The 25,825-nt window shown below is 34.6% G+C and overlaps 1 protein-coding gene across 6 annotated transcripts in view; it reads left to right on the top strand.

The window, feature by feature from the left end:
• Window positions 1–25,427, top strand: part of RNF138 (ring finger protein 138) — a 40,244-nt gene extending 14,817 nt beyond the window's left edge. For 2 of the 6 annotated variants that reach the window (XM_059139220.1, XM_059139221.1), the window contains exons 3-8: window positions 3,721–3,886; window positions 5,070–5,185; window positions 18,128–18,184; window positions 19,182–19,293; window positions 21,003–21,110; window positions 23,093–25,427. In XM_059139220.1, the coding sequence (XP_058995203.1) occupies window positions 3,721–3,886; window positions 5,070–5,185; window positions 18,128–18,184; window positions 19,182–19,293; window positions 21,003–21,110; window positions 23,093–23,161 (628 nt within the window). In that variant the 3' untranslated portion in view covers window positions 23,162–25,427. Of the gene's footprint in view, window positions 1–3,720; window positions 3,887–5,069; window positions 5,186–18,127; window positions 18,185–19,181; window positions 19,294–19,615; window positions 19,917–21,002; window positions 21,111–23,092 lie in introns of those variants that run through there. The other 4 variants (XR_009345805.1, XM_059139222.1, XM_059139224.1 and 1 more) reach the window with 4 other exon arrangements.
• The last annotated feature ends 398 nt before the right edge of the window (window positions 25,428–25,825 follow it).

Here is a 25,825-nt window from a genome sequence, read left to right as displayed (position 1 = left end):
CACTTTTGCACCTTTGTTAATAATTTTTGCTTAAAGTTTTTTTTTTAAATTTTAAGTAAATTCTGTGCCATGCATGAGGCTTGACAGCCTGAGACTAAGTCATGTGCTCTACGAATTGACTCAGCAGGCACCCCAATCATTTTTGTTTTTCTTTCTTTTCTTTTTTTTTTTTTTTTTTAAATTTATTTATTTGACAGAGCAAGAGATCACAAGTAGTAGGCAGAGAGGCAGGCAGAGAGGGAGGGGGAAGCAGGCTACTTCTTGAGCAGAGCCCGACACTGGGCTCGATCCCAGGACCCTGAGATCATGACCTGATCTGAAGGCAGAGGCTTTAACCCATTGAGCCACCCAGGTGCCCCCATTTTTGCTTTTTAAGATATATTCTTGCCAGTGTATAAGATGTTTCAGTATCTTTTTAATAAAACCCTGCTTTGCCTTTATTACTTTGTTTGTTTCCACTAGAGATTTTTGTTTCTTCATTTATGTCTACATGTTGAATAAAGTCCTAAAATAAAATTTAAAAAAATTTTAAAAATAAAGCTAATTTTAACTGAATACATTTTTTTTGTTTTTTATATGAATATTTTTCATTTTTTGACACTATTGATCTTTAGTAATGTAATTATTATTTGGAGAGTTTGTATTGTACAGTTGTTATGTGTTATTATTTTGGGGGCTATTTGAGTATTTTCTAACAAAACAGTTTGTCTTCTAAAGTAATTTTTATTTCTTGCTTTTCTATATTTTATGCCTTTAAGTCTTATTTTTATAGCCACTGCCAATATTTTGAAAGTGGTGAATTGAAATTACTCTGTTTTCTACTTTTTAGTAAAAATCCATTCAACACTTAAGCATGTTTTATACTTCATAAAAATAGCAGCATGTAGTTGTACCCTTAACATCTGGCTTCTTTAACTCAACATTACATTCATCCATATTCATTCTCATTACAATATCTTACAGTTTTAATTTTATGAATATGCTACAATTTATTCATTCTTCTTTTGATGGACATTTGTATAATTTTCAGCTTTTGGCTGTTACCGGTATTGTGGCTGTGAACTTCTTAGAAATTTCTTCTGATTATATATGCAGTTCTGTTGGGTATAAACTTAGAATGAAATTACTGGTTTATAGTAGATACTGTCAGTTTCCAAATGGTTTTGTATCAGTTTGCATTATCATAGATCAAATGGGTGGGTTCACATCCTTCTCAATACTTGTATTTTCTACCTTTTTCATTTTAGTAGCTCTGGTTGGTATGTGGTGTTACCACATTTTTACTATTTTAGTTATTTAATCAGCGAGTGGGCTTTGAAATTTTGCTTTATTTTATCTCTTCCGTCTAAATACAGTGTTCATTTGTGCATCTTGGTTGCTCAAGATCTTTTAATATTCTATGTTTATGTTTTATTTATAATTAATTGTTAAATTAGCCAGCGTATTTGACTAATTTACCTTCCAATAGTGTTCTACTTCATTTCTTTCACTCAAGTATCATCATTTTTATGCATGATTATTTCTTTGTAATGAATTTTACTGTTGTGAATTTTGTTGATGGGTTTTGATTCCTTATTTAAAGAAGAAAGTTTAGCTTAATAGTTTGGTGACAGTTTACTCTCATCTTTATATTATTTCTCTTTGATAGGTTATTAGACTTGGCTTCTGTAATATTACTTAGTCTTTCTTTTTCTTTGGCTCTTCCTCTCTGAACACTCCTGTAAGTGCTTATATTTCTCTAGATTGTTTCTGTAGTGCTCTTGGCACTTGAACAGCGCTCCATATTTTTCTCCCTAATTTCAAGATCTGTATTTGCAGTTGTTTACTGGATATCACGCATTGAGATTTTTGTAGGTACTTTGAACTTGCACCCATCTTTCCTCTGTCAAACCAACTCTTCCAATGTTTCTTAACTTGATGAATCCAGTCACCTTTTATTCAGTCTTCTAGGATAGAAATGCTTATCTTTCTTATCTTCCCACGATTGTCATAACATTCTGTTGGTTTTGTTAACATAGGAAGCTCCCTGTATACACAGTCAAACTGACAACTGTGTCTCTGAAATAGAGAACCTCGGTTTCTTCTACCCCTGCCTTACTATAGACCTTTTCATGGTTGAGGCTACTGCTCCAGTTGGTCTTGCTTTTTTTGTTTTTGTTTTTTCTGACTCATCTTTCTTTTTTTTCTCTTTTACGGTCCCTTTGATTATGGAATGCAAACACCGACTAAAACAAAGAATTTAAGTTAAACATTTAATATTCAAAATTTACAAAATATATAGACAATTAAATTTCAGATTTTTAATAATTGAACTTACAAATGATAGTTTTGTAACTTTGTAATTTTCATGCTTTCCAAAATTATTAAAGCTGAAAGTGGCACTCAGACTTTCGGGATGTCCTCTCTTTAAGGATTTTGATAAGTACTGACAAATTGTTAGCCAGAAACACAATACTCATTTCTTTATATATCTTCTAATAGTGGTTATTATTTTTAAAGCTAGTTTTTAGTTTGATAGCTGAAAGATGGTATCTCAGCCATTTTTACTTTGCATTTTCTTGGATGAATTATTATTGTTTTTACTGTGATGAATATTTTTAATATTTTAACTTGTGGTCTTAATTGGTAATCATATCAAATGCCATGTTTTATAGTAGCTACTATTTATGGAGTACTTTGTAACTCGAAAGTACTGTGATAAGCATTTTACTTACTACCCATTTTAATCCTTTGAACAATTGTTTCAGCTATAGGTATATTATGAATGAGGAAGCTGATTGTAGAGGGGAAATGTGACTTGTTCAATGCTACATAGTTAGGAAACTCATTTTCTATGATCTGTTATTATACTACAAGCTTTCCCTTTTTGTTAGAGGAGGAAGATTGAATATTTGCATTTATAGGGGATTGGATTAAATTTATATGTACTTTGGATCCCAAATGCAGATGTCTATGATTTATCTAATTTTTTTTTTTTAACAGCAGAATGATCAAGTTTGGTATTTGATTGGGTTAGGAGAGAGGAAATAGAGATTTTAGTGAGTTTGGTTCTAATTAGAATGTTTAGACATAAATTCAGAGCTGGAAGGATCCTTAAATATTTCTCAGATTCTGTTCCATTGCACTCTGTTTTGGGAAATTTTCATATTTCCTGACAACACAAGTTTGGGTACTACTTAATGTTATCATTAGCGGAGAAACCTTTAACTGGTTCATTCTAGAATTTCCCAAATCATTTTGTGCACTGTTTGGTGGTAGACCTATTCATATCTTATGGACTATCTCAAAGTACATGAGTTTGAGACAAAAACTGATGTGGTCTATTCTTTCATTTCATAAGGGGAGGAAATAGAGATCCAGTTTTGTTCAGTGTGTTACCTAAGATCACACTGCTAATAAATGACACAGGATAAGCCAGTCATTCCTTTGTGGACGCTTCCTCTGATAATGTTATGTAATGTTAATACTTACTTTTCATATATTATGTTAAAAAGTTTAAAGCATAATTGAGTGTAGTTTCTTTTATATTCCTATTTAGCCCAATTATTAGCCTTAGACTCCGAGAAATACATGTATAGTTTTTAAAATTCCGCAGGTTATATACATATGAATAGCCTAACTCATTTAGCTTGAATATATATCTATAACTGCTTGAGTGTGTTTAATCATAGAAATGAAGTCTTTTTTCTGTAGTTAACATGTCACAAATGTTTGGTTTAGTTTCTGTAGAAAATGTTTCCTGACTGCAATGAGAGAAAGCGGAATACATTGTCCCCTCTGTCGTGGAAATGTGACTAGAAGAGAGAGAGCATGTCCTGAACGGGCCTTAGACCTTGAAAATATCATGAGGAAGTTTTCTGGTAGCTGCAGATGCTGTGCAAAACAGGTAGAGTAAATGCAACATAGCTCTTCTTTGAAAATGAAGGTTCTACTCTACTTTGAAAATCAAATTCCTATTTGAATTTTCTTGGTAGGTGCTGGTTTGAAGAGAAAGAAGTTACTTAAATTGGGTAGAAAGGCCAAAAAACCTGATTATAGATCTTGATAGATCATAAACTTATTGAGAACAGACTGAAAGATACAGTCTGTGAATTTGTCATAATTTTTAGCATGGTATTTTTCTCAAAAGTAATTGCTCATTGATTACCTACTAAATGAACCAAATGAACAAACTGGCATTTAACTCATTTAAACCCCATTCTGGTACAAATTGTGATGGTAACAGCTTCAGTAATGCAGTTTTGTACACAGAAATGGGCCAGATGGATTTATGTAGTCAAGGAGCTCTCTGGCTGCCCACTTTACTTGTGTTTGTGTTTAAAAAAAAAATCACAGGATATTTTGCAGAAAACTAATTAATTTTTAAGGAACAGGTGAGAAAATCAGGTGTTGGCAAATAACTGGCATTAATTCTCCAGTCTGTTCATTTGAAGAGGGAGTGAAGTGGTGAGGGGTGGTTAGGCTTTGAGTATATCCATGTATTTATGGATTTATTGCTGCCACTTTTTCAAATAGCTAATAAAGTCAGTGAGCAAAACCAGTTGCTTTTTCATGCATTCACACAAGTCAGATCTGCTTTTCCATCTCTTTGAGGGAGGTGTTAACTGACAGGGCAGTGAAGTGAAGCCAGAAAGTACACTTGAGAGATTCAGGCTCTGCTTCTCTGTGAGAAGCTGAAAAATGTTCCAGGTGTTAACCTGGGAACCTAATTTTTTTTTAAAAGCACTTTCTAACTCTGTCAGTGCAATAAAGAATAAAGAAATGCCCAATACCATAAGGCAAACCAATTACTGCTTTTAATTTACTCGTTTTTGGTCTGTTATTAGTAGCATAGTTTCAAGTACAAAATTATTGTTAATATTTTTTTGCAGTGAGTTCACATCTGCATCTAATGGACAGAAACTTATTACTTATTTTCAGCTTCTTAAGAATTAAATCATTTACTTAAATTAAATGGAATATTTGCTTGGTTATGTTTATCTTGCTTTTCTTCTGTTGACAATATCTCAAATCTTACAACTTCTGTTTGAAATTAAAAGTCACATTACATTTTGATCAATAATTTACAGATTAAATTCTATCGCATGAGACATCATTACAAATCTTGTAAGAAGTATCAAGATGAATATGGTGTTTCCTCTATCATTCCAAACTTTCAGATCTCTCAAGATTCAGTAGGGAACAGGTAAGCAATATTTATTTATAAAAAGAGAATTTTTATAGTTCAAGTAGAATTGTTTGGAGAACTATATGATAAAGTGTTTTTTGTTTGGGGGTATGTATGTGTGTTTAAAGTATTTTGCCAGGTAACAGATTCATAACATTTGTCTTCAAGCTTGTTTAACTCATGTAAGATTGCATCTGGGAGAGCATCTTTATAATGTACTTAAGCTTGTGTTATTTAAAAATAATTCTAAGGAAAAAAATCTACATTTCTTTAAATAAAAAACAGAGTTGAAGCCTGTTTTCTTTTGCAACTGAAATTACTTGAAAACCAAAGAAAATCCCTTTCAACTAAAATCTTTATTTGCTATCTGAGAAATAGAGTTGTTAAAAATTTTAATTCTCATAATAAGATGTCATGTAAAAGTGAGATGTGGTACTACTAAATTCTTAGTTCTATTTTAGTCCCCTCCCCTTTTTAAACTAGATCTTGGTTTGCTTTATCTTATTGTCTCTGATGTGTATGTATTAAACATTTCTATGAAATGTACTTTACACAGAGTAGTGACCAAAATGTACATGTATGATTTTTAAAATAGTGATAAAACAAATATCCAGTTAACCACTATAACCCAGATTGAAAAATAGAACATTCTTTAGGGTCTTAGAATCTCCTTGTGAGCCCATATCCTTTTTTTTTTTTTTTAAATTAAATTAATTTATTTATTTTCAGAAAAACAGTATTCATTATTTTTTCACCACACCCAGTGCTCCATGCAATCCGTGCCCTCTATAATACCCACCACCTGGTACCCCAACTTCCCACCCCCCCACCACTTCAAACCCCTCAGATTGTTTTTCAGAGTCCATAGCACTATCCTTTTGAACCACATATTCCCAGAGGTAGCCACTCTCCTCCTTTTTAGGTTATTCATTCCATTGCTTTTCTTTGTAATATTACCATCTATGCATGTATCCCTAGACATAAAGTGCTTAATTTTTAACTTAGTTTTTAAACACTCAATAATAGCAAGTACACAAATAGTTTTTGTGTAAGGAAAAGGCAGTATTGGCAGTAGTGTGGAAAGGCTCCCAGGAGACTGGATTAAGCAGTGTCTCTTAAGATTTTATTTCAGTAGCATTTCATTTCATGTGTTGCTAATTTTCAGTAATTAACTGCTCTTAAGTACTTAGGCTTATGTACTGTAGGCTTCTCTATTCATATGAAACTGGTCTAGTCTTTAGGAATTTTCTGATTGCCCAGTCTGCAAAATTCTTTTAGATTCTCATTTTACTTGACTTAGCATCATTGGATGAAATGGGTCACTCCTGTTTTGTAATTAAAAAAAAAAAAAAAAGTCTCCTCAGGTTCCTTCATCTCTGTGCTTTCTTTATTATTGTACCTCTGCTATATTGCAATTATTCAGCAATTTTTTATTAACTGAATAGATTATTCTTAAGTGTGAGGTGGTGTTTGTCTTGTTTAACATTGTATTTCCAGTTCTTGGCAAAGTTGCTCGTATGTATGATTTGTGTAATCACTGCTTGTTAAAGGACCAGAGTTTCTCCTCAGAAGTCTTGTTGCCTTCTTTACCTCTCAGATCCAGTTTGATTACTGATAGCAGTATTCCTCATCTGTGCTTTTCTTCTAACACTATTGTCACTTCCCTAGCTCGAGCCTTCATCATCTCTCATTTGAACTATTACGGTAGTCTTTTTATTGGTGGTCCTCCTCTAACCTGTCCTATATGCTGTTTTCAAAGTGGTATTTCACAAGTGCAACTCTGATCTCTTTCTCCCTGTCCTTATACCTTACTCCTTGTACCTTGGAAGTCCATAGCGTGACTCCATAGCAGTGCTTCTCATTCTGAATTGCATGGGCCAGTAAGGACTGTGAACTACCTAAACTGCCAAATATTTTGTGTATGTGTGTTTTTCTGGGGAAAGAATGTTGAGATTCTCAAGAGGTTCCATGATCTAAAATCCAACAACTGTTTTATCAGACAGAATTCTTTATTCTAAAGCCCTTTCTGATCTGGAACTTGCCTTGCATTTTTTAGCCTTTCTCTTTCTTGGCTAACCATCATTATATCATATGTCTTAGCTACATTGAATTATTTGTACCATTTCCTCGCCATCCTTAAGAAGCAGTATAAGTTAGCAGTTTTAAAAAATGAACCGTTGGAGTCAAACTACCTGGGTCTACTAATTATATGATCTTGGCAAGAAACTGTATCTCAGTTTTCTCCTCTGTTTTAAAAGGGGGGATGGTAATAATACTATTAGTACCTTATTGGGTTGGGAGCCATTAAATAGGTTAATAAAGGCAAAGTATATTGAATCGTACCTTGCTTGGTAAATGGTAGTTTTTATTTTTTTATTTTTTAAAGATTTTATTTATCCATTTGAGAGAGAGAGAGCATGAGAGAGAGCATGAGAGGGGAGAAGGTCAGAGGTAGAAGCAGACTCACTGTGGAGCTGGGAGCCCGATGCGGGATTTGATCCTGGGACTCCAGGATCACTCCTGAGCTGAAGGCAGTCGCCCAACCAACGGAGCTACCCAGGTGCTCCAAAAGGGTAGTTTTTAATTATCACTCTCATCATTCCCTCACCTCCATACTTTTACAAGTAGTAGTCCCTTTTCCCACCACCCTAACCCACACTTTGCCAGTCAGTGGACTTTTTCTTTTCTTTGAAGATTTAGACCAAGTGTTAATCACTCTGTAAAATCTTCCCTGACCTCTAGAATTTCTTCCTTTTGGTATGCCCTTTCTTTATTCTCCAACTAGGTCCTCTAAGACTTGATTATATTTATTTGTTTACTGCCTTTCTTTTTAAAATCTAGAATGGACTTCTTGGTCTTATTCATTTTTATGTCCTGTGAAAAATTATAATTGTAATGGGAAAAATTGGGTTTGTGTATGAATTATTAGTAAGGAAATTGGTGAAGGAAGGAAACGAAGGTTGTTTGTTTTTGTTTTTTAATGTAGGAGGTAGGAAGATACGAGGCCAGAGTAAGGCTTCATATCTCCTCTCCACCAAGAGGAGGGAGATAATGCACTCAAATTAGGTATTTTGAGGAGAATTTAGTAAGGGGACTATTTTCAAAGGTGTTGGGTACACTATGTGAGCAGCTGGAAATCACAGTAGTTAGTGATGTACTCTGAGTCTGCTGAAAGCAGGGGAGGGGAGGAAGTAGACACCAGAACTTGGAGAAAGTGAGCTGTATAGAGAGGGCAGCTCGGAGGAATGCAGCCAGCTGAGGCAGTTTTGGTAGGAAGGAGTCTGGGAAATAAATACCCTAACTCTCCTCTTGTTTTACCCTCCCAATTGCCTGCTGGGCTGAACCCAACTGGAAAGCAGAGCGGGGAGCCTATTGATGCAGGTTAGTCTCTCAGTACACAAAGCATGGTGAAAAATGGAGGAGAGAAGATCTGGAGGGACAAAAGATAACCCAGCATATAAAGATTTCAGTTAGTAGCCAAATATATTGTAATATCCTATCAACTATGTTTCATAGCCTCCAAGTAGCTACTACAAAGAAGAAAACATCCATTATGTTATTAACATTGTCTGTGATATTATAAACAAAATGTTTCTAATGAAAAACACAGCTATTCCTGATACTAAAAGAAATGATACTGAGGGATGCCGGAGTGGCTCAGTGGATTAAAGCCTCTGCCTTCGGCCCAGGTCATGATCCCAGGGTTCTGGGATCGAGCCCCGCATCGGGCTCTCTGCTCCTCAGGGAGCCTGCTTCCTCCTCTTTCTCTGCCTGCCTCTCTGTCTACTTGTGATCTCTGTCTGTCAAATAAATAAAATCTTAAAAAAAAAAAAAAAGAAATGATACTGAAATGATTTTGCCCATAGCACCCTTAAAGAAAACTGTGCGGTTAAACGTCATCTTTCCTGTGGTAAATACAAAACAAGGTACATAGGGCTGTAATTTAAAGGCCCCCTTCAAGGTAGCTTATGATAATGCCTTATTGTTATTAAAACTTTTCTTCCAGGGTCTTTTCTCTGATATGCTGGCTTAATTAATCTAGGTGTATTGGTAGAATGGAGAGGATCTATAAATTCATGCAGTTCTCCATGAAGATCATTGCTAGCAGCTAAGCTTTTTAAAACTGCTCAGTTTGGAGAATTTAAGGTCTTACTCTTTGTCAAGTTACTGGAGAACAGATACATTTTATATTGCTGATTAAGAACAGAATCATGGGGCGCCTAGGTGGCTCAGTGGGTTAAGCCGCTGCCTTCGGCTCAGGTCATGATCTCAGGGTCCTGAGATCGAGTTCCGCTTCGGGCTCTCTGCTCAGCAGGGAGCCTGCTTCCCTCTCTCTCTCTCTCTGTCTGCCAGCCTCTCTGCCTACTTGTGATCTCTGTCAAATAAATAAATAAAATCTTTAAAAAAAAAAAAAAACAGAATCATGTAATTAACAGCTAAGCAGGATTTGGTGACATTTTATGAAAATTCATTGCTTTAATAAGACCTCTTTGTGGCAGAGTCAAAGGACTACCTAAGAGAGTAGAGCAGGTGTTTTCTCAGAATACAGTTTTCAGTATTTCCTTGTAAGTACAAATGGATGATTTAAACTCTGAACTTCATGGCTGTGGAAATTCTTTTTTTTTTTTTTTTTAAGAGTTTATTTATTTATTTGACAGAGATCACAAGTAGGCAGAGGCAGGCCGTGGGTGGGGGGGAAGCAGACTCCCCACTGAGCAGAGGGCCCGATGCGGGCCTTGATCCCAGAACCCTGAGATCATGACCTGAGCTGAAGGCAGAGGCTTAACCCACTGAGCCACCCAGGCGCCCGGCTGTGGAAATTCTTAAAGTGGTGTCTGCATGTACCTATCTCAGCAGTTTAAAAAAAAAAAAAATTCAAAATAAATCCGTTGATCGTTTTATTAATTCAACATAGATTTATTGTACTTTTAAACTACTGGGCACACTCTACATGTTGAATACACAGGAATAAGTAAAACACAGTCCCCTTTTCTATATATAAACAGTTTAACTTCCAGTTGAATAATCCAAGATAAACTAGCCCACTAGTTTCAGTCAGATCATTCAGGGTATAATTATTTACTATAAAGTAATAAATGTTAGAGGATGTTTAATAAAATTATTTCATTAGTATGGGGTAGTTTGTCATGATAATTATATAGCAGTCCTAGTTGTTTAAGGCCCTCTCTAGTTGATACTAATAAAATTCTGGTTTTAACATATAAGAGTATATGCTGTTTTCTTTAGCCACTAGAAGTGAGGAAGAGGAGGATAGGGAGGAAAGATGCATATAATCATTGAGATACCAGACACATTTTATCTTCCTTGGAAATTGTTTGGTCTGGTTGTAGGTTTTTCTTACTAATTTTGACTCTTTGAAAATATTAATCTGTAGATATCAGTAGGTGCATATAGTTTAGTCCAATACAGCCCTTCAGAGAGACTGAAAGTTACAAGCAGTCTTAGGTTGTTCCTACAGATTTCTTTCCAAGATGTTGAACATTTTAAGTGGCTAAATAACTTTCTTTGGTTTCGTTTTTGTTTTTGTTTTTTCTTGAGAGAGGACATGTATATGGGACATGGAGGGGGGCAGAGTGAAAGGGAGAGAGAGAAAGAATCTTAAGCAGGCTCCATGTCAAGTGAAGAGCCCAATGCAGGCCTCAATCTTTTGACTCTGAGATCATGACCTGAGCCAAAAACAAGACTCCGATGCTTAACCAACTGAGCCTACCAGACACCCTGCTAAATAGCTCTTTATTAAGGAATCTGGTATAAGTATTAGGTAAAATGACTTTTCCTTATTTATAAACATTCTTTATATATTGTAGATGCCAATCCTTTATTCCATGTATTACAAGTATATATAATTTTTAAATTTTTTTTTTCCTCAAAAATTTTTTTTTTTTTTTTTTTTTTTTGCCATTTTGTAAAACACATAAGTATAGACTTTGGGATTTTTCTTCATATTTTTTTTTAAAGATTTTATTTGTTTATTTGACAGACAGAGATTACAAGTAGACAGAGAGGCAGGCAGAGAGAGAGAGAGGGAAGCAGGCTCCCTGCTGAGCAGAGAGCCCAATTCGGGCCTCGATCCCAGGACCCTGGGATCATGACCTGAGCCGAAGGCAGCGGCCTAACCCACTGAGCCACCCAGGCACCCTTTCTTCATATTTTTAAAAGACTAGAAATGAGATACTTAAGCATTTTGAAAATTTTGCTTTAAGGAATATTGCAACTTAATTTAGCATTAAATGGCATAGTCATACATAATTTTAATTCTTTTTCTTCCTTTTTAAAAATGTTTTATTTATTTAAGTAATCTCTATTTACTTGGGGCTCACAACCCCAAGATCAAAATTTGTACACTCTTCCAACTGAGCAGCCAGGGGCCCCTTTCCTTTTTTTTTTTTTAATTTTGGAAAGGATGCTTAACATGAGCTAGCTAGCTATCCTCTTAACAGATTTTTAAGTGTATAATATAGTGTTCTTATCTATTGTCACAGTGTTGTACAACAAATCTCTAGAACCTATCTTGCATAACTAATGTTTTATACATATTGATTAGTAACTCCCGATTTCACTGTCTCTTAGTCTTTGGCAACCACAATTCTGTTCTTTGCTTCTATGAGTTTGACTATTTTGCATAGTTCATATAAGTGAAATCATGGAATATTTGTGCTGTGACTGGCTTATTTAACTTAGAACATTCTCAAGGTTCATTCATGTTGTCATTTTCAGGATTCATTCATTTACAGGATTTCCTTTAAGGTTGAATAATCAGTTGTATGTATATGCCACATTTTCTTTATCTATTCGTATCTTTGTGTCTTTATACATTCACAAGATTGTTTCTGCCTCCTGGCTTTTATGAATAGCCCCACAGTGAACATGGGAATGCTAATATTTCTTCATGATCTTGATTTCAGTTGTTTTGGGTAAATACCCACAAGTAAGAATCCTGAATCATATGGTAGTTTTGTTTGTTTTCTGAGGGGGAACCTTCCTACTGTTTTCCAAAGTGGTTGTAACATTTTCGTTCCCACCTACAGTGTACATAGGTTCCAGTTTTTTCCCACACCCTCACTAATACTCGTCTTATATGCTTTTTTGATAATAGCTGTCATAACAGGTATGAGATGACAGCTCATTGTGATTTTGATTTGCATTTCCCTGTTGATTAGTGACCTTGAGCATCTTTCTATATACCTGTTGGCCATTTCTATCTCATCTTTGGAGAATTATTCAAGTTTTTAGCCCCTATTTTGTAATAGGGTTGGTAGTTTCTTTGCTGTTAAGTTGTAGGAGTTCCTTATATGTTTTGAAGATTAACCCTTTATCAGATACGTGGTTTATAAATATATTCTCTCATTCCATAGGTCATCTTTTCACTCTTTCGGTTGTTTCCTTTGCTGTGATGAAGCTTTTTAAGTTAGGTAGTCCTACTTGTCTATTTTTGCTTTTATTTCCTGATTGCAAATGTCTTTGGCTACTCTTGTTATAGTATCTTTTGACAAACAAAAATGTGTTATTTTTATTTGTATGTATATATATATAATTTTTTAAATGATTTTTGCATTTTGTATCATGTTGAGAAATTTTTTCCTATGTCAAGGTTATAAGATATTTTCTTCTTTGAACATTTTAAAGCTCTGCTTTTCACATTTATTTTGAATGTATAATGTGAGGTAGAAAAAATTTCCCCATGTGGTTAGCCATTTGTCCAGTACCATTCAGTGGGTCAATTTTTTCCTCACAGATTTACAGTGCCATTTCAGTCCTACACATCTCTCTGTGTTCTGTTCTGTTCTGTTCATTTGCTTATTTCTCTGATATCAGGCTATCTTAATTATTATTGCTTCAACAATAAGTTTTAATGTCATGTAAGGAAAATTTCCTTCCTTGGTTTACTTATAAAATTGTTTCTACTATTCTTGTCCCCTTGATATTCCACATAAATTTTAGAATCAGACTTTTGAGTCTCCTGAAAATCTCTGTAGAGATTTTGATCAGAAGCATTATAGAGGTTGAATTCATTGAAATCATAGATTTGTAGGGAATTGACATCATATGATCCTGACTTTCCCTGTTTACATTAAACAGGGAAACAGCTTGTCTTCCCCAGTTTTTTTAATGTGATTTTTTAGAAAAGATTTTTATTTATTTGACAGAGATAGCAAGAGAAAGAACACAAGCGTGGGGGAGCTCTAGAAGGAGAGGCAAGCTTCCCACTGAGCAGGCAGCCCCATGTGGGGCTCGATCCACAGACACTGGGATCATGACCTGAGCTGAAGGCAGATGCTTAGTGACTGAGCCACCCAGGCACCACCACCCCCCCCTTTTTTTTTTTTACAGATTTTATTTTTTTATTTGACAGAAAGAGAGATCATAAGTAGCCAGAGAGGCAGGCAGAGAGAGAGGAGGGGAAGCAGGCTCCCTGCTGAGCAGAGAGCCTGACTCAGGACTGGATCCCAGGACCCTGAGACTGTGACCTGGGCTGAAGGCAGAGGCTTTAACCCATTGAGTCACCCAGGCACCCTTCTCTCCCTTTTTCTTTTTTAAAAGTTTTTTTTAAATTCATTTGAGAAAGACAGGGCAGGAATGTGGGGGGTGGAGGTGGCACGGAGGGAGAGGGAGAAGCAGGGAGCCTGCCCTGGAGCTCCATCTGAGGACCCTGAGATCATGACCTGAGCTGAAGGCAGACCCCTTAACCAACTGAGCCACCCAGGTGCCCCATCTCTTTTTTTAAAAGAGCATTTTTTTTAAAAAATGTGCTGAAAAATTCCATTTAGAGCATGTGTAAATATGTTTTGTTGTATCTTTTCCTAGTAAAACTTCTGTTGTATACATATGGATGTTTTTTCCTGTTTTGTAATCTAAGTGATTATTACTAGTGCATAGGAATAGTCCAGATTTTTACGTTAAGATTGTATTAGCAACTGTTGACTTATTAGTTCTCATAGTTCCAAATAATTTACCTGTAGATTCTCTTGGACTTACTATGTGGAAAATTTTTTTTTAATGTAATTTTATGTCTTAGTGTTTCATGTCATAATTTATTGCATTAACTAGGATCTCTATCCAATATTAAGTAGGAGACACCTTTCTCTTGTTCTTGATTTTAAGTGGGAATGCATCTAAAATTTTATTAAGTATTATGTTTACTGTAGTTTTTTAACATAGGTATTTTTTATCTGTGTCATAATGATATCATTCTGAATTTAAGATTTCCCCATTAAATGGTTCTGTTCAAAATGGGATCTTTTGGGGCGCCTGGGTGGCTCAGTGGGTTGAAGCCTCTGCCTTCCGCTCAGGTCATGATCTCAGGGTCCTGTGATTGAACCCCACATCAGGCTCTCTGCTCAGCGGGGAGCCTGCTTCCTCCTATCTCTCTCTGCCTGCCTCTCTGCCTACTTGTGATCTCTGTCTGTCAAATAAATAAAATCTTTTCAAAAAATGGAATCTTTTATGGAATTAAAACTTATATACATTTGACACTATTCCCAGATATTTTGGTACTTAAGGTGTAGGCATTTGTATTTTTAGAAGCATTGTGAACGATCAGGATTTTTTGTTTTTGTTTTTGTTTTCATTATGGAGGTTGCATCTTATTGAATGGTTATTCTGCATCAGATGAAATGATCTTTTAAAAATTTTAATTGATAATATGGTACCTGTAATAGATTTTCTGTTGTTGAACCCATTCATGCATTTCTGGAGTAAATGAATAGGCTACCAGTAGTAGCCCAGACATGGTACAGGATGATTAGGAAGGGCTAGAGTGATGATAATGACAGTTATAATGGAAAATAGAGAACTGTAATGGGAGAGGCAAGGGAGAAAGCATTTGAAAAGGGCATTAAATTTGATATTAAAATGTTTTAAATCACTTTTGTGGTTGTATACCCCATCAGTGAAAAAAATAAAGAATGCATTCCTAGTACATGTATGTTTATTTTAAAACTATGCATCTGGGGCACCTGGGTGGCTCAGCTGGTTAAGTGTCTGACTCTTGGTTTTGGCTCAGGTCATGGTCTCCAGATTGTGAGATCTAGCTCTGCATCGGGTTCCTAGCTCAACAGGAAACTGCTTCTTTCCCTTTGCCTCTCTCTGTGCTCTCACTCACCCTCTCTCTTTCACTCTAAAATGAATACACAAATCTTAAAGTAAAAATAAAATAATAAAAAACATGCATGTATTTTACAGTACAAATACTTTATGTACATTTAAAGTATGCAAAATTTAAGTGAGCTAAAGATGAAATTGTTACTTTAAAAATAAATTTTGCTTAATGGTATGAGATATTTTTATTAATGTTTTATTAATACTTTTACTAAAACTAGTATTGTTGACTATACTTTCTAGAAAATTTTTTAAAAGATTTACTTAGAGCACACACACACGTGCATGAGTTGCGGGGTAGACGCAAGAGAGGAAAGGAGAGAATCTCAAGCAGACTCCCTGCTGAGCGTGGAGCCTGTCACAGGGCTCAGTCTCACTACCCCAAGGTCATGACCTGAGCCAAAATCAAGAGTTGGATGCTTAACTGACTAAGCCACCCAGGTGCCCCCTAAAATTTTTTAAATCTTAGTTTAACACTATGACATAATCAAAGATTTGAAACTAAGTTCTTTTTACAGCGATACTGATTTTGCTGACTGTCATGGCTGAAAAAGATATTTACCATACAAAAGCTTATAGATCCAAATAGAAGAAGTATGTCACAGGTTGAGCTTACTAAAATTTTCAGTTCCATTCATTAAATGTCAAAAGAGCTTTGTTGAAATTTTCATCTTCCCTAATGATGTTACAGTTGTTCTTATAAACCAACTAGAAGTCGTTACAGTGTTTTTATTTTATTTTATTTTTTATAAACATATATTTTTATCCCCAGGGGTACAGGTCTGTGAATCACCAGGTTTACACACTTTACAGCACTCACCAAAGCACATACCCTCCCCAATGTCCATAATCCCACCCCCTTCTCCCAAACCCCCTCCCCCCAGCAACCCTCAGTTTGTTTTGTGGGATTAAGAGTCACTTATGGTTTGTCTCCCTCCCGATCCCATCTTGTTTCATTTATTCTTCTCCTACCCACTTAAGCCCCCATGTTGCATCACCACTTCCTCATATCAGGGAGATCATATGATAGTTGTCTTTCTCTGCTTGACTTATTTCGCTAAGCATGATACGCTCTAGTTCCATCCATGTTGTCGCAAATGGCAAGATTTCATTTCTTTTGATGGCTGCATAGTATTCGTTACAGTGTTTTTAAAGGACACATTCAAAACCCAGTGATTATATTTATTTGGAAGATTTTATTTGTTTTTTATTTTTTAGTTTTTTAAGTAAGCTCAGTGCCCAGTTTGAGACTTGAACTCAGAACCCTGAGATTAAGAGTCATATGATGTACCGACTGAGCGAGTCAGGCACCCCTATTTGAAAGATTTTAAAAAGATTTAAAAAAACAATTAGAAAAATCTGTTACCAAGTTTAAAGATACAGATATGAGATTTTTAAAAAATAGGTGACACATACTGTTTTCATTAACAAATTCAGAATAACTCTTTAATAAATGCAGTTTCCATAATTTGAGTTTATTTTAAAAAGGTGTTTAGTCTTCACATTGTTAAAATGCCACCTTTACCTGAAGAGACAGATTAGTATCTGCCGGAAAGGTACAGAAAAGAATGGTTTACTAGTTTGCTCTTTGGGTGTGAAAACTGGGAAGCTCGCTTGCTGGCTCAGCATTGGATAGATGTGTGTGGAGAGAGAACATGGTTATTTTCATAGAAGGGACAGTCTTTGGGAGAGTGTCTACACTAAATAAACCTTGCTGTATGTAGCTCTATTATGAAAAATCAAAAAAGGAAAATTCAAAAAGAAAAGAACATTTGTTAGGCAGCTGGTATAGTAACGGTTTTGTTTTTTATAAAAAATGAATAAGCATTTTTCTAGGTTTAACAACTCTTTTAATTCTGGTATTGAGATATAAAAGCAGACTTCTGCATGGTACAGTTCTTTGCCCACTACCTGTCTCATTTCTGTTAATGTTTCTGCTATTAAAAGGATTTATTTCTATAAAATTGACCATTCTGATAATATTCTGTAATGCATAAGTGACAGTCCCCATTTGGAACATACCAACTCATCTCTCTGGATTTCTCTAATACTGCATATGACATTTGGCTCCAGGACAGGGTCCCTCTGAAGATGTCAAATTGTTCTGTATATTAAATGTTGGAAAGTCTAGTTCCTTTTTTGGAAAATAAGAACATAATGAACATTTAAATCTTCTCTTAAAACTACTCTGCTTTGGAGGCTGCATCTTTAAACCACATTCTAGTTACAAGTCAGAAAGTTCACAGATTCTTGCTTCTACCTCAGCTTTCAAAAACTAGGTAGTCTAGGTGGAAGAGTCTCTTTGAAAGTCTGAAGAACTTGGGGAAATACTATCATGCTAGAAATTTAAGATAATTCTGCAAAATTCTATATTCTCTATATATTTGTAACTGCATAAGCTAATTTGAAAAGGATGTAAATAAAGATTTAATAAGCAGTTTTCTTACCAGAATTTATTTAAAAAGTAATGCTATAATTATTTCATAGTTCAGAACTATTTGAAGTTCAGGCTTTTTTTTTTAACTTTTATTTTTATTTTTTTTAAAAGAGGGCGTGCATGTGCGAGTTGGGGGAGTGAAGAGAGGGGGAGAGAGAGAATCTCTAGCAGGGTCCTTGCTCAGCACAGAACCTATATGGGGCGCAGTCTCATAATGCTGAGATCATGACCTGAGCCAAAATCAAGAATTAGATGCTTAACTGGCTGAGCCACCCAGGCATCCTGAAGTTCAGGCTTTTAAAAAAATTCAGACTAGTCATTTCATTAGCAATTCAAGTTAGTGAATCTGTAATGTGCTTTTTTACTTGAGGTATTAACGTTTTCCCACCTCTATTCTTCTTAAGTAATAGGAGTGAAACATCTACATCTGATAACACAGAAACTTATCAAGAGAATACAAGGTAAGCTTTTGAAAATTTTACTACTTTAGTATATAATATCTGTCACTTTATAATAGATCTTTTAATTAATTAATTAATTAATTAATTTACTTGACAGACAGAGATCACAAGTAGGCAGAGAGGCAGGCAGAGTGAGAGGAGGAAGCAGGATTCCTGTTGAGCAGAGAGACCAATGTGGGGCTCAATCCCAGGACCCTGAGATGAGCCAAAGGCAGAGGCTTTAACCCACTGAGCCACCCAGGCACCCCTGAAATTTTTTTATAAAATGAAATCATCAGGCATAATGCTAGACTAGCAATTAAATAAATGCTACAGATGCTTTTACAGATCACGTTAAATTAGAATAGTGTAGATCTCCTCTTTTACTGTGGTCCAGTTTCTTCCATGCATAATTTAGGTAGAGATGTCAGTATTAAACTGTCCCTTTGCTGAAATTCTGAGGTATTAAACTTCAGTGATGCATGATCCTCAAAATGTTTTGAAATGTTGATTGTTCTGATGATTGACACTATTGTTTTTCACTTTTCCTATGAATTTTGGATGTTAGATTCCTAGAGATTGGGATAGACTAAGGATCTGACCTTGATGGGAATCTTTTTAATAAAAAGTTTTGACGTCCTAGATATGGGACACCACAGGGTGTTTACAACTTTCAGGAGAGTTACAGAGACATCTGTTGGCCTTACACAAATGACTAAATTTAAGTTGTTTGGACGTAACTGCTTAACATATGGGGCAGCTAGGTTTGTTTTCGTTTAAGCTAAAGGCGCCACGAGAAAATGTACTGAAACATTTTAAGGGTACTGTAAACTGAGATTGTTTGGGAACATCTGTTGTAGATAATTTACTGAAAATAGTTTTTGCAAAATGAGGAAATCTTTGAATAATAAGTATATTTTTAAAAAACGAAACTTAAAATAATTGGTCAAAGAATAGAAAAGCATCATTTTTGTTACGATTTCACCTTAAGTACATTTCATTTAAAATTATTTTATAGTTCTTCTGGGCATCCTACCTTTAAATGTCCCTTGTGTCAAGAATCAAATTTTACCAGACAGCGTTTACTGGATCATTGTAACAGTAATCACCTATTTCAGATAGTTCCTGTGGTAAGTACCTATGTTAAAGACAGTCTTCTGTTTAAATATGCTCTTCCATTTTACTTCATGTGTATAAGGGAAAGTAGTTGATTTAAACTTGGAATGGGCATTATCAAGAAGGTAGACTTTTGTCAACAAAAAATTGATGACCAGAAGCAAAATAAGATATTTAAAATTCCACTAACTCACTTATAGAAAGGGAGATGGTTATTATAAGGGTGATGTAAGAGAATAGGCTGGAGGAGAGTGAAATCATGAAAGGTGAACTGGGGATTTTCATTTGAGGAATGGCAGAACCTCTACTGAGACCTCTCAATCTCTTAATCTGTAGGATTCAGGCAGCTGGATCTGGCCTGGTGGACCTGTTGTAGGTGAAAGCATTTATAAATAAGAATGAAGTCAGTAGGTGTTTTTAATTGTATCCTTGCAGAATCTAGTATATGAATGCATAAAGCACGGAAGGAAAAGAATCATACTTTCTTTTTGATGCATACATATCTTTTTGATGCCATTTTGAGGCTGTGTAAGAAAGGGGGAGACCTTTTTGATGAATGAGGGAGACAGTGGCCTGCAGGATTCCAGCATTGTGTTAATGGTCCTACAAGTCCTCTTTTGGAACATGAGTTACACAGGTAAGTGATTTCAGCTGTGGATGGTACAGGAGAAACTGAGCTGGAAGAGATACTTCCTTTTCACCTGTACATTTTGATATATATTTTCTTCAGAAATAGAGTAGAAAGAACATTTCATAAATAAAATAAGGATTATAGGTATTTCTAAGCAGATTTAGTTGGTAGTGCTAGAAAAGGTGTGAAAGATATGCCTCAGTAACTACTGAGACTACACTTAAACTCTTACATAGCACAAAGGGAGACACATCACATCACCTACTCCGTTCATTAGGGGACAGTCAGTTAATAAACAAATACAATTGCCAAAGATCTCTCCAGGAAAAAATCTCACATTTAAGATACTTGATTTGTTTGATATTGCATTGGCCAATTTTTGTTCTGCATTATTTTCAAAACAGCACAAACTTTGGTTAGAGTCCAGTTAGAAGTTTCTTCTTACTTGATTTGAGTGTATCATCCATTCACTTTTTAGCATGTCCTTCATTTAAAACCTTAAGGATTGATTTGAAGTTTACTTCACTTTCATTTTACTTATAAATAAAATTAAGCTAATAGTGATTATAGTTACTTGTGGTTCAAATGAGATTACATGCTGGCTAATGATAGCAACTGTGGCATTATTAAAGGCTGACTATGATGTTTCTGTTCAAACAAATCTTTGTAGTCAGAGATATAAATAATAGAATGTATCTCTCTTTTTTATTGTGTTAGATTACTATACTTTATCTGAGGTACTTTGGTCAGGAAATGATGATTTCTTGAAATTTGGACCTTAGAAGTGATTTTTTTTTTAAAGATTTTCTTTATTTATTCGACAGAGATCGCAGGTAGGCAGAGGTAGGCAGAGAGAGGGGGGGAAGCAGGCTCCCCACTGAGCAGAGAGCCTGATGCGGGGCTCGATCCCAGGACTCTGAGATCATGACCTGATCTGAAGGCAGAAGCTTAACCCACTGAGCCACCTAGGCACCCCAGAAATGATTTTTATATAGACATTTTCAGTAACATAAGCTTGTGTTGTTTTAATACTTCCAATAATTAGTATGTTTGGATATTTTCATTATATTTAAAACATTCTGTTTCTCATAGACATGTCCTATTTGTGTGTCTCTTCCTTGGGGAGATCCTAGCCAGATTACTAGAAATTTCGTTAGTCATCTAAATCAAAGACATCAGTTTGATTATGGAGAATTTGTGGTAAGTGAAATTCTTTAAGCTTAAGAAAATGCCCTGTAAATATTCAAGTTAAATTAACTTTTTCAGTCTAGACTTGAGTTTTGAAACAAGCTATTGTTTTTATTATTTATTTATTTATTTATTATTTTAAAAGATTTTATTACAGAGAGTGATATTGAGAGAGGGAACATAAGCATGGGAGAGCTAGAGGGGGAGAAGCAGGCTCCCTGTTGAGCAGGGAACCCTATATGGGGCTCGATCCCAAGATGCTGGGATCATGACTTGAGCCAAAGGCAGATGCCTAATGACTGAGCCACCCAGGCACCCCAGGGTTGTTTATATAATATAGGTGTACTTTGGTTCTATATTTGTGGAAGTGGTACAGTTAAATTTACTGTTTACCTCCTTGTACTAGAGAGATAATTAATGTAAGATGAGTAAACCCCCAGATTGAACAAAATAACTATTTATGTGAAAACTGTCTAGATTTAAGGGATAATTATACCTGTTTAGAGAAGTGAAACTGGTGCAACAGATGGGAGGAGAATATTGTTCTCATGTAGTATAAGTTGCTTATTATAATAGATTTTTCATGTCTACATATGAGACAGATTATTTTTTTTAAAGATTTTATTTGAGAGATTGGGTGACTGAGAGAGCGAGAGAGATCACAAGGTCGGGGAGGGACAGGAGGAGAGGGGGGTGCAGGCTCCCTGCTGAACAGGGAGCCTTACAGGAGGCTTGATCCCAGGACTCTGGGACCATGGGATCATTACCAGAGTCGAATGCAGACACCCAACCAACTGAGCCAGCCAGGTGCCCACATCCTTGTTAAAAATGAGGGAGCATAATTATTAAATAAAGCCAGATTGAGTAGATTCTGGTCTTAGACGATCGCTTTAACAGAGAAGTTATATAAAAAAGATCCCTAAAGCAAAAATGGGGTTACTTTCTACCTCCCAAATGTGTCATTATAATTTTTTAAAGAAATTAGATGACTTTTTGTTTTATTGTGAAATTATATTTTATTCAACTGCAATGAATTAAAACCATATCTAATTCAATATTAATCCTGATAAAGAATGGCTGATACTTATTTTCCAGTTTAGGTAAGCACAGGCATGTGCAATTCTGACAATGACATGAACAGAATTTATTTTTTTCTCTGTTCTCCAGTGTTGAAATTATATCATTATCGATAAATTTTTTTTTATTTTGTGGAATTTGCATTTTTAGTTATATTGTTTTAAAGTAACACCTCAAATGTGTAAAATTCATGTGTACTTTTATGATTTTAGCATTTTTATGAAATACAGATTCTTAAATTCTCATTTTAAGAAAGTTTACTGTGGACAATATGATTTGTAAAAATGAAAATATATTTTATAAACCGCTTTTGATCTATTGTGATATTGTGATCTATTTTGATCAATTGTCCAGTTTTATTTTGCGAAAGAAGAGTATGTAATTTTAATTATTCGAGATTGTCAAGTGGAAGCCCATTTTAAAGCAAACCCATAAAACATAACTGATAGCAGCAAGTAGAATTAAGTGAAGGAGGCTGGTGTGACTAAGATTGAGGAAGCTATAGTTTTTAGCTTCATGTTAGGATTAAGAAGCTGCTATTTAGTTCTCTTAATTCAATAAATGCTTATTTAAAATTAAATTTTTTAGATAGTTTGACATTGTTTTCTAGAGATGACACATTTATTATCACTTAAAATTGTGGGTTACCTTTAACTGTACTTTTAATTAACTACCTCATCTTAAAGCACTATAACTTTCAAATTTCATTTTCTGCTCATCCTAATTTGTTGTTTATCAATTATATTTAAATAATTACAACTGAACTTAATTACTAAAGTTCAGACATTTAAATCTTATGTTTTAAAGGATAGCATATATTGTAACATAAACCATTTTAAGTGTGTTAATATTTTGGGCAAAGTATTGAGTAGTGGAGTATATCTTTCCTATTGATACGTTAATGTCATTGTTTTTAGAATCTTCAGCTAGATGAGGAAACCCAGTATCAAACTGCAGTTGAAGAATCTTTTCAAGTAAACATCTGAAGGCTATAGACATCTCTGCATCTTTGTACCTGCAAGTGCCATCTTCAAGGGGAAAACTACATGAAGTCACCGTTTCAGTAACTTGACGTGTATATTAATAAAAGTAATTCAGTCTATTGATTTAGGTTTTTAATTAAAAAATAAAGGTGGGCCATCTGAAAACTTCATCTTTTTGATAAGTTAAAAATGAAAGTTAGGACATTATCTTTAAAAATATTGAAATGGACAAAAGGGATTTCATGTTATACTTCTCTTTTTTTATATTATACAGTCTTAAATTTTTCCTTACATTGCTTTTGGAATTTGGTGCAGTTCCTCCCATGGACGTTCTTGTACACAGGTAACACACAGTAGCACACTCTGAAAGATGTGATTGATAGAAACCTACTAAATCTGAGCCAGTTACCAGAGTTGCAGAATGGAGACTTGAAGTGCTAAATGAAACAATCCAAAGGAAACTTTTTTAATACAGATTCTAGCTGAAGAATCCAACTATAAGAAAATTGTATTTATATAATGTTTAGTATTTTTGAAGACTAGTGAGATTTCTTTAATAATTATAACTCTTTAAAAAGTGAAGGTTCATCGTAAAGGTATTTTCTTTTTGCCTTAGAAGGAAATACTAAGAGAAAAATTTATTTCTTAGGTGGGAGGTTGGTGATTTCAAATCTTGTTTGGCCGACTAATTTGTAAGCCTAAAGTATATTAAGACAAATTATAGCTCTTTGTCCTCAAAATTTTCTAGCCAGTATTTCTCTTTAGCTAAGATGAAACTTTGATTAGAAACTCCAGTTGGTGATATCATATTCTACAGGTATGTTTAAATGAGAGGTTTGGTTTCATTTCAGTTTAGAAACTCATTCAAAGCTAAAGATGTGTGTGTATATATGCATATACTTTTTTATATGTATTTACACACACAACATATGCATGCAATTTGTCAGGTTATATACAGAATTTCTATTAAGATTTTAAAAATGGACAAGCAATATGGGATTGAATATCTGATTTGATTAAAATTTTTTATATCACCAAATTTTTAAAAAGCAATGGCCAAATGCTAAGTGGTTTAGTTGGCTACTGTTACACCTTAAAGTTGAATTTACACACATAATTACCTTGTTTATATGGTGCTCATTTGTTACTCTCAAAGATAATGCATGACTATGAAGTAATGAGATGGATGCCACCAGCCTCTCTGTTTCACTACTTCTTAGTCAACACTGGGTTTGTTCTTAGTATTTATTAATAAGAATCATAAAATAATTTGTACTAGAAGGCCTAAATCACAGAATGAAAGAGGAAGTGTGTATTAGCTGACATTCCATACTAATATGCATTGTTTATGCTTTCTTTAAAATAACTAAAAGAACATAAAAGAAAATCTCAGAAGTAGTTTGCTGCTAATATATACATATATTGTATGAAAAGGGTATATTTTGGTTTTGTTAAAACCCTTGTTGACTTTTCTACAGTGAACATTTTTTTTAACTTGATTTAATAAAAATGTTAATTTTGAAAGTGGAGTTTTGTAAAAACCTTTTTCAGTCAAACAATGACTATGGTAGTAATAACAATCACCAAAAAAGCCATACATCTTGATAAGCATATGCCTTTGTTCTGTCATTCGAAAGAGTGATGTTTACTATGTGCTTGAACATTTTCTCTGCAGTTACATGAGTGTAATTGTAAGAATAGCTGTTTAATGAACTCTTTTTAAAAAGATTTTTGACCATAGGTTTTTCCAGTTTAAAGCAATAACTTTACTACTTTCTTTCAAAGTTAATACTTCCAGTATATCAAGTTTTAAACCATTCTGAGATTTGAGAACTTCTTTAAAGGAAAATTGTAGTAGAGATCATCTTGATGAAATTGTGTTTGGAAGTTTGTGGATTAGTTAAATATCAATAATAGTCTTGTGTGTCTTTCCTATAAACTTTTCTTAAGGAAAATATTGCCTATTTGCTATTACCTGGGAACTCCTCAGTATGGAAATGTTTGTTTAATCTCACCTTTTGTCAGTGGGTTAGGAATAGGGACAAGCTTTACAGATTTACAGTTTAAATTAATGAGAAAGTCCTTATTTTTAATATGCCTATAGCTGAGTCAAAATAAAGGAGGGAAACTATTGATTGCTGATACCCAAATTTCACAATACCACTTCTAGGAAGGCGATTTCCCTCAGCAAGTTACAGTTTATGTTGTTAAACAGAGTCTTATTTGAGATGTATTGCTTTATTTTTCAATTAAAAGTGGTTTTCTCCTACTTGTGTGTCTAATTAAAATTTTGTCTAGAGGCAAACACGATAGCATTTAATTCTCATAACTCACCCTGGAAGACATGTAGGAGATAACTCATTATTTTGCTCTTGAAAAAGTGGATAGGAGAAAGCTACCACATGCTGATGCTATATGTTGCATTTAACTTTATAAACCTATTCTATCTTCATTTCAAATGTTAATCAATTTATAAGGTTATTTGTCAAGTGTTTATGCCGCAAGATTTTCAAGTCCTGTTAGCAACCAGGCAGAAAGCTAGTTAACTGGTTAATAAACACTTTTATATGGAGAAGTTACCCTTAAGTATGATATCAGGGTTGTAAGAACATCTTGCCAAATACAATGTCATATACCTTTTGGGTTGCTTAAGAAGTATTAATCTTC

Source organism: Mustela lutreola, chromosome 11 (assembly GCF_030435805.1).
Source record: "Mustela lutreola isolate mMusLut2 chromosome 11, mMusLut2.pri, whole genome shotgun sequence".
Classification (NCBI taxonomy): Eukaryota; Metazoa; Chordata; class Mammalia; order Carnivora; family Mustelidae; genus Mustela; species Mustela lutreola.
This window is presented reverse-complemented; position numbering and strand designations above follow the sequence as displayed.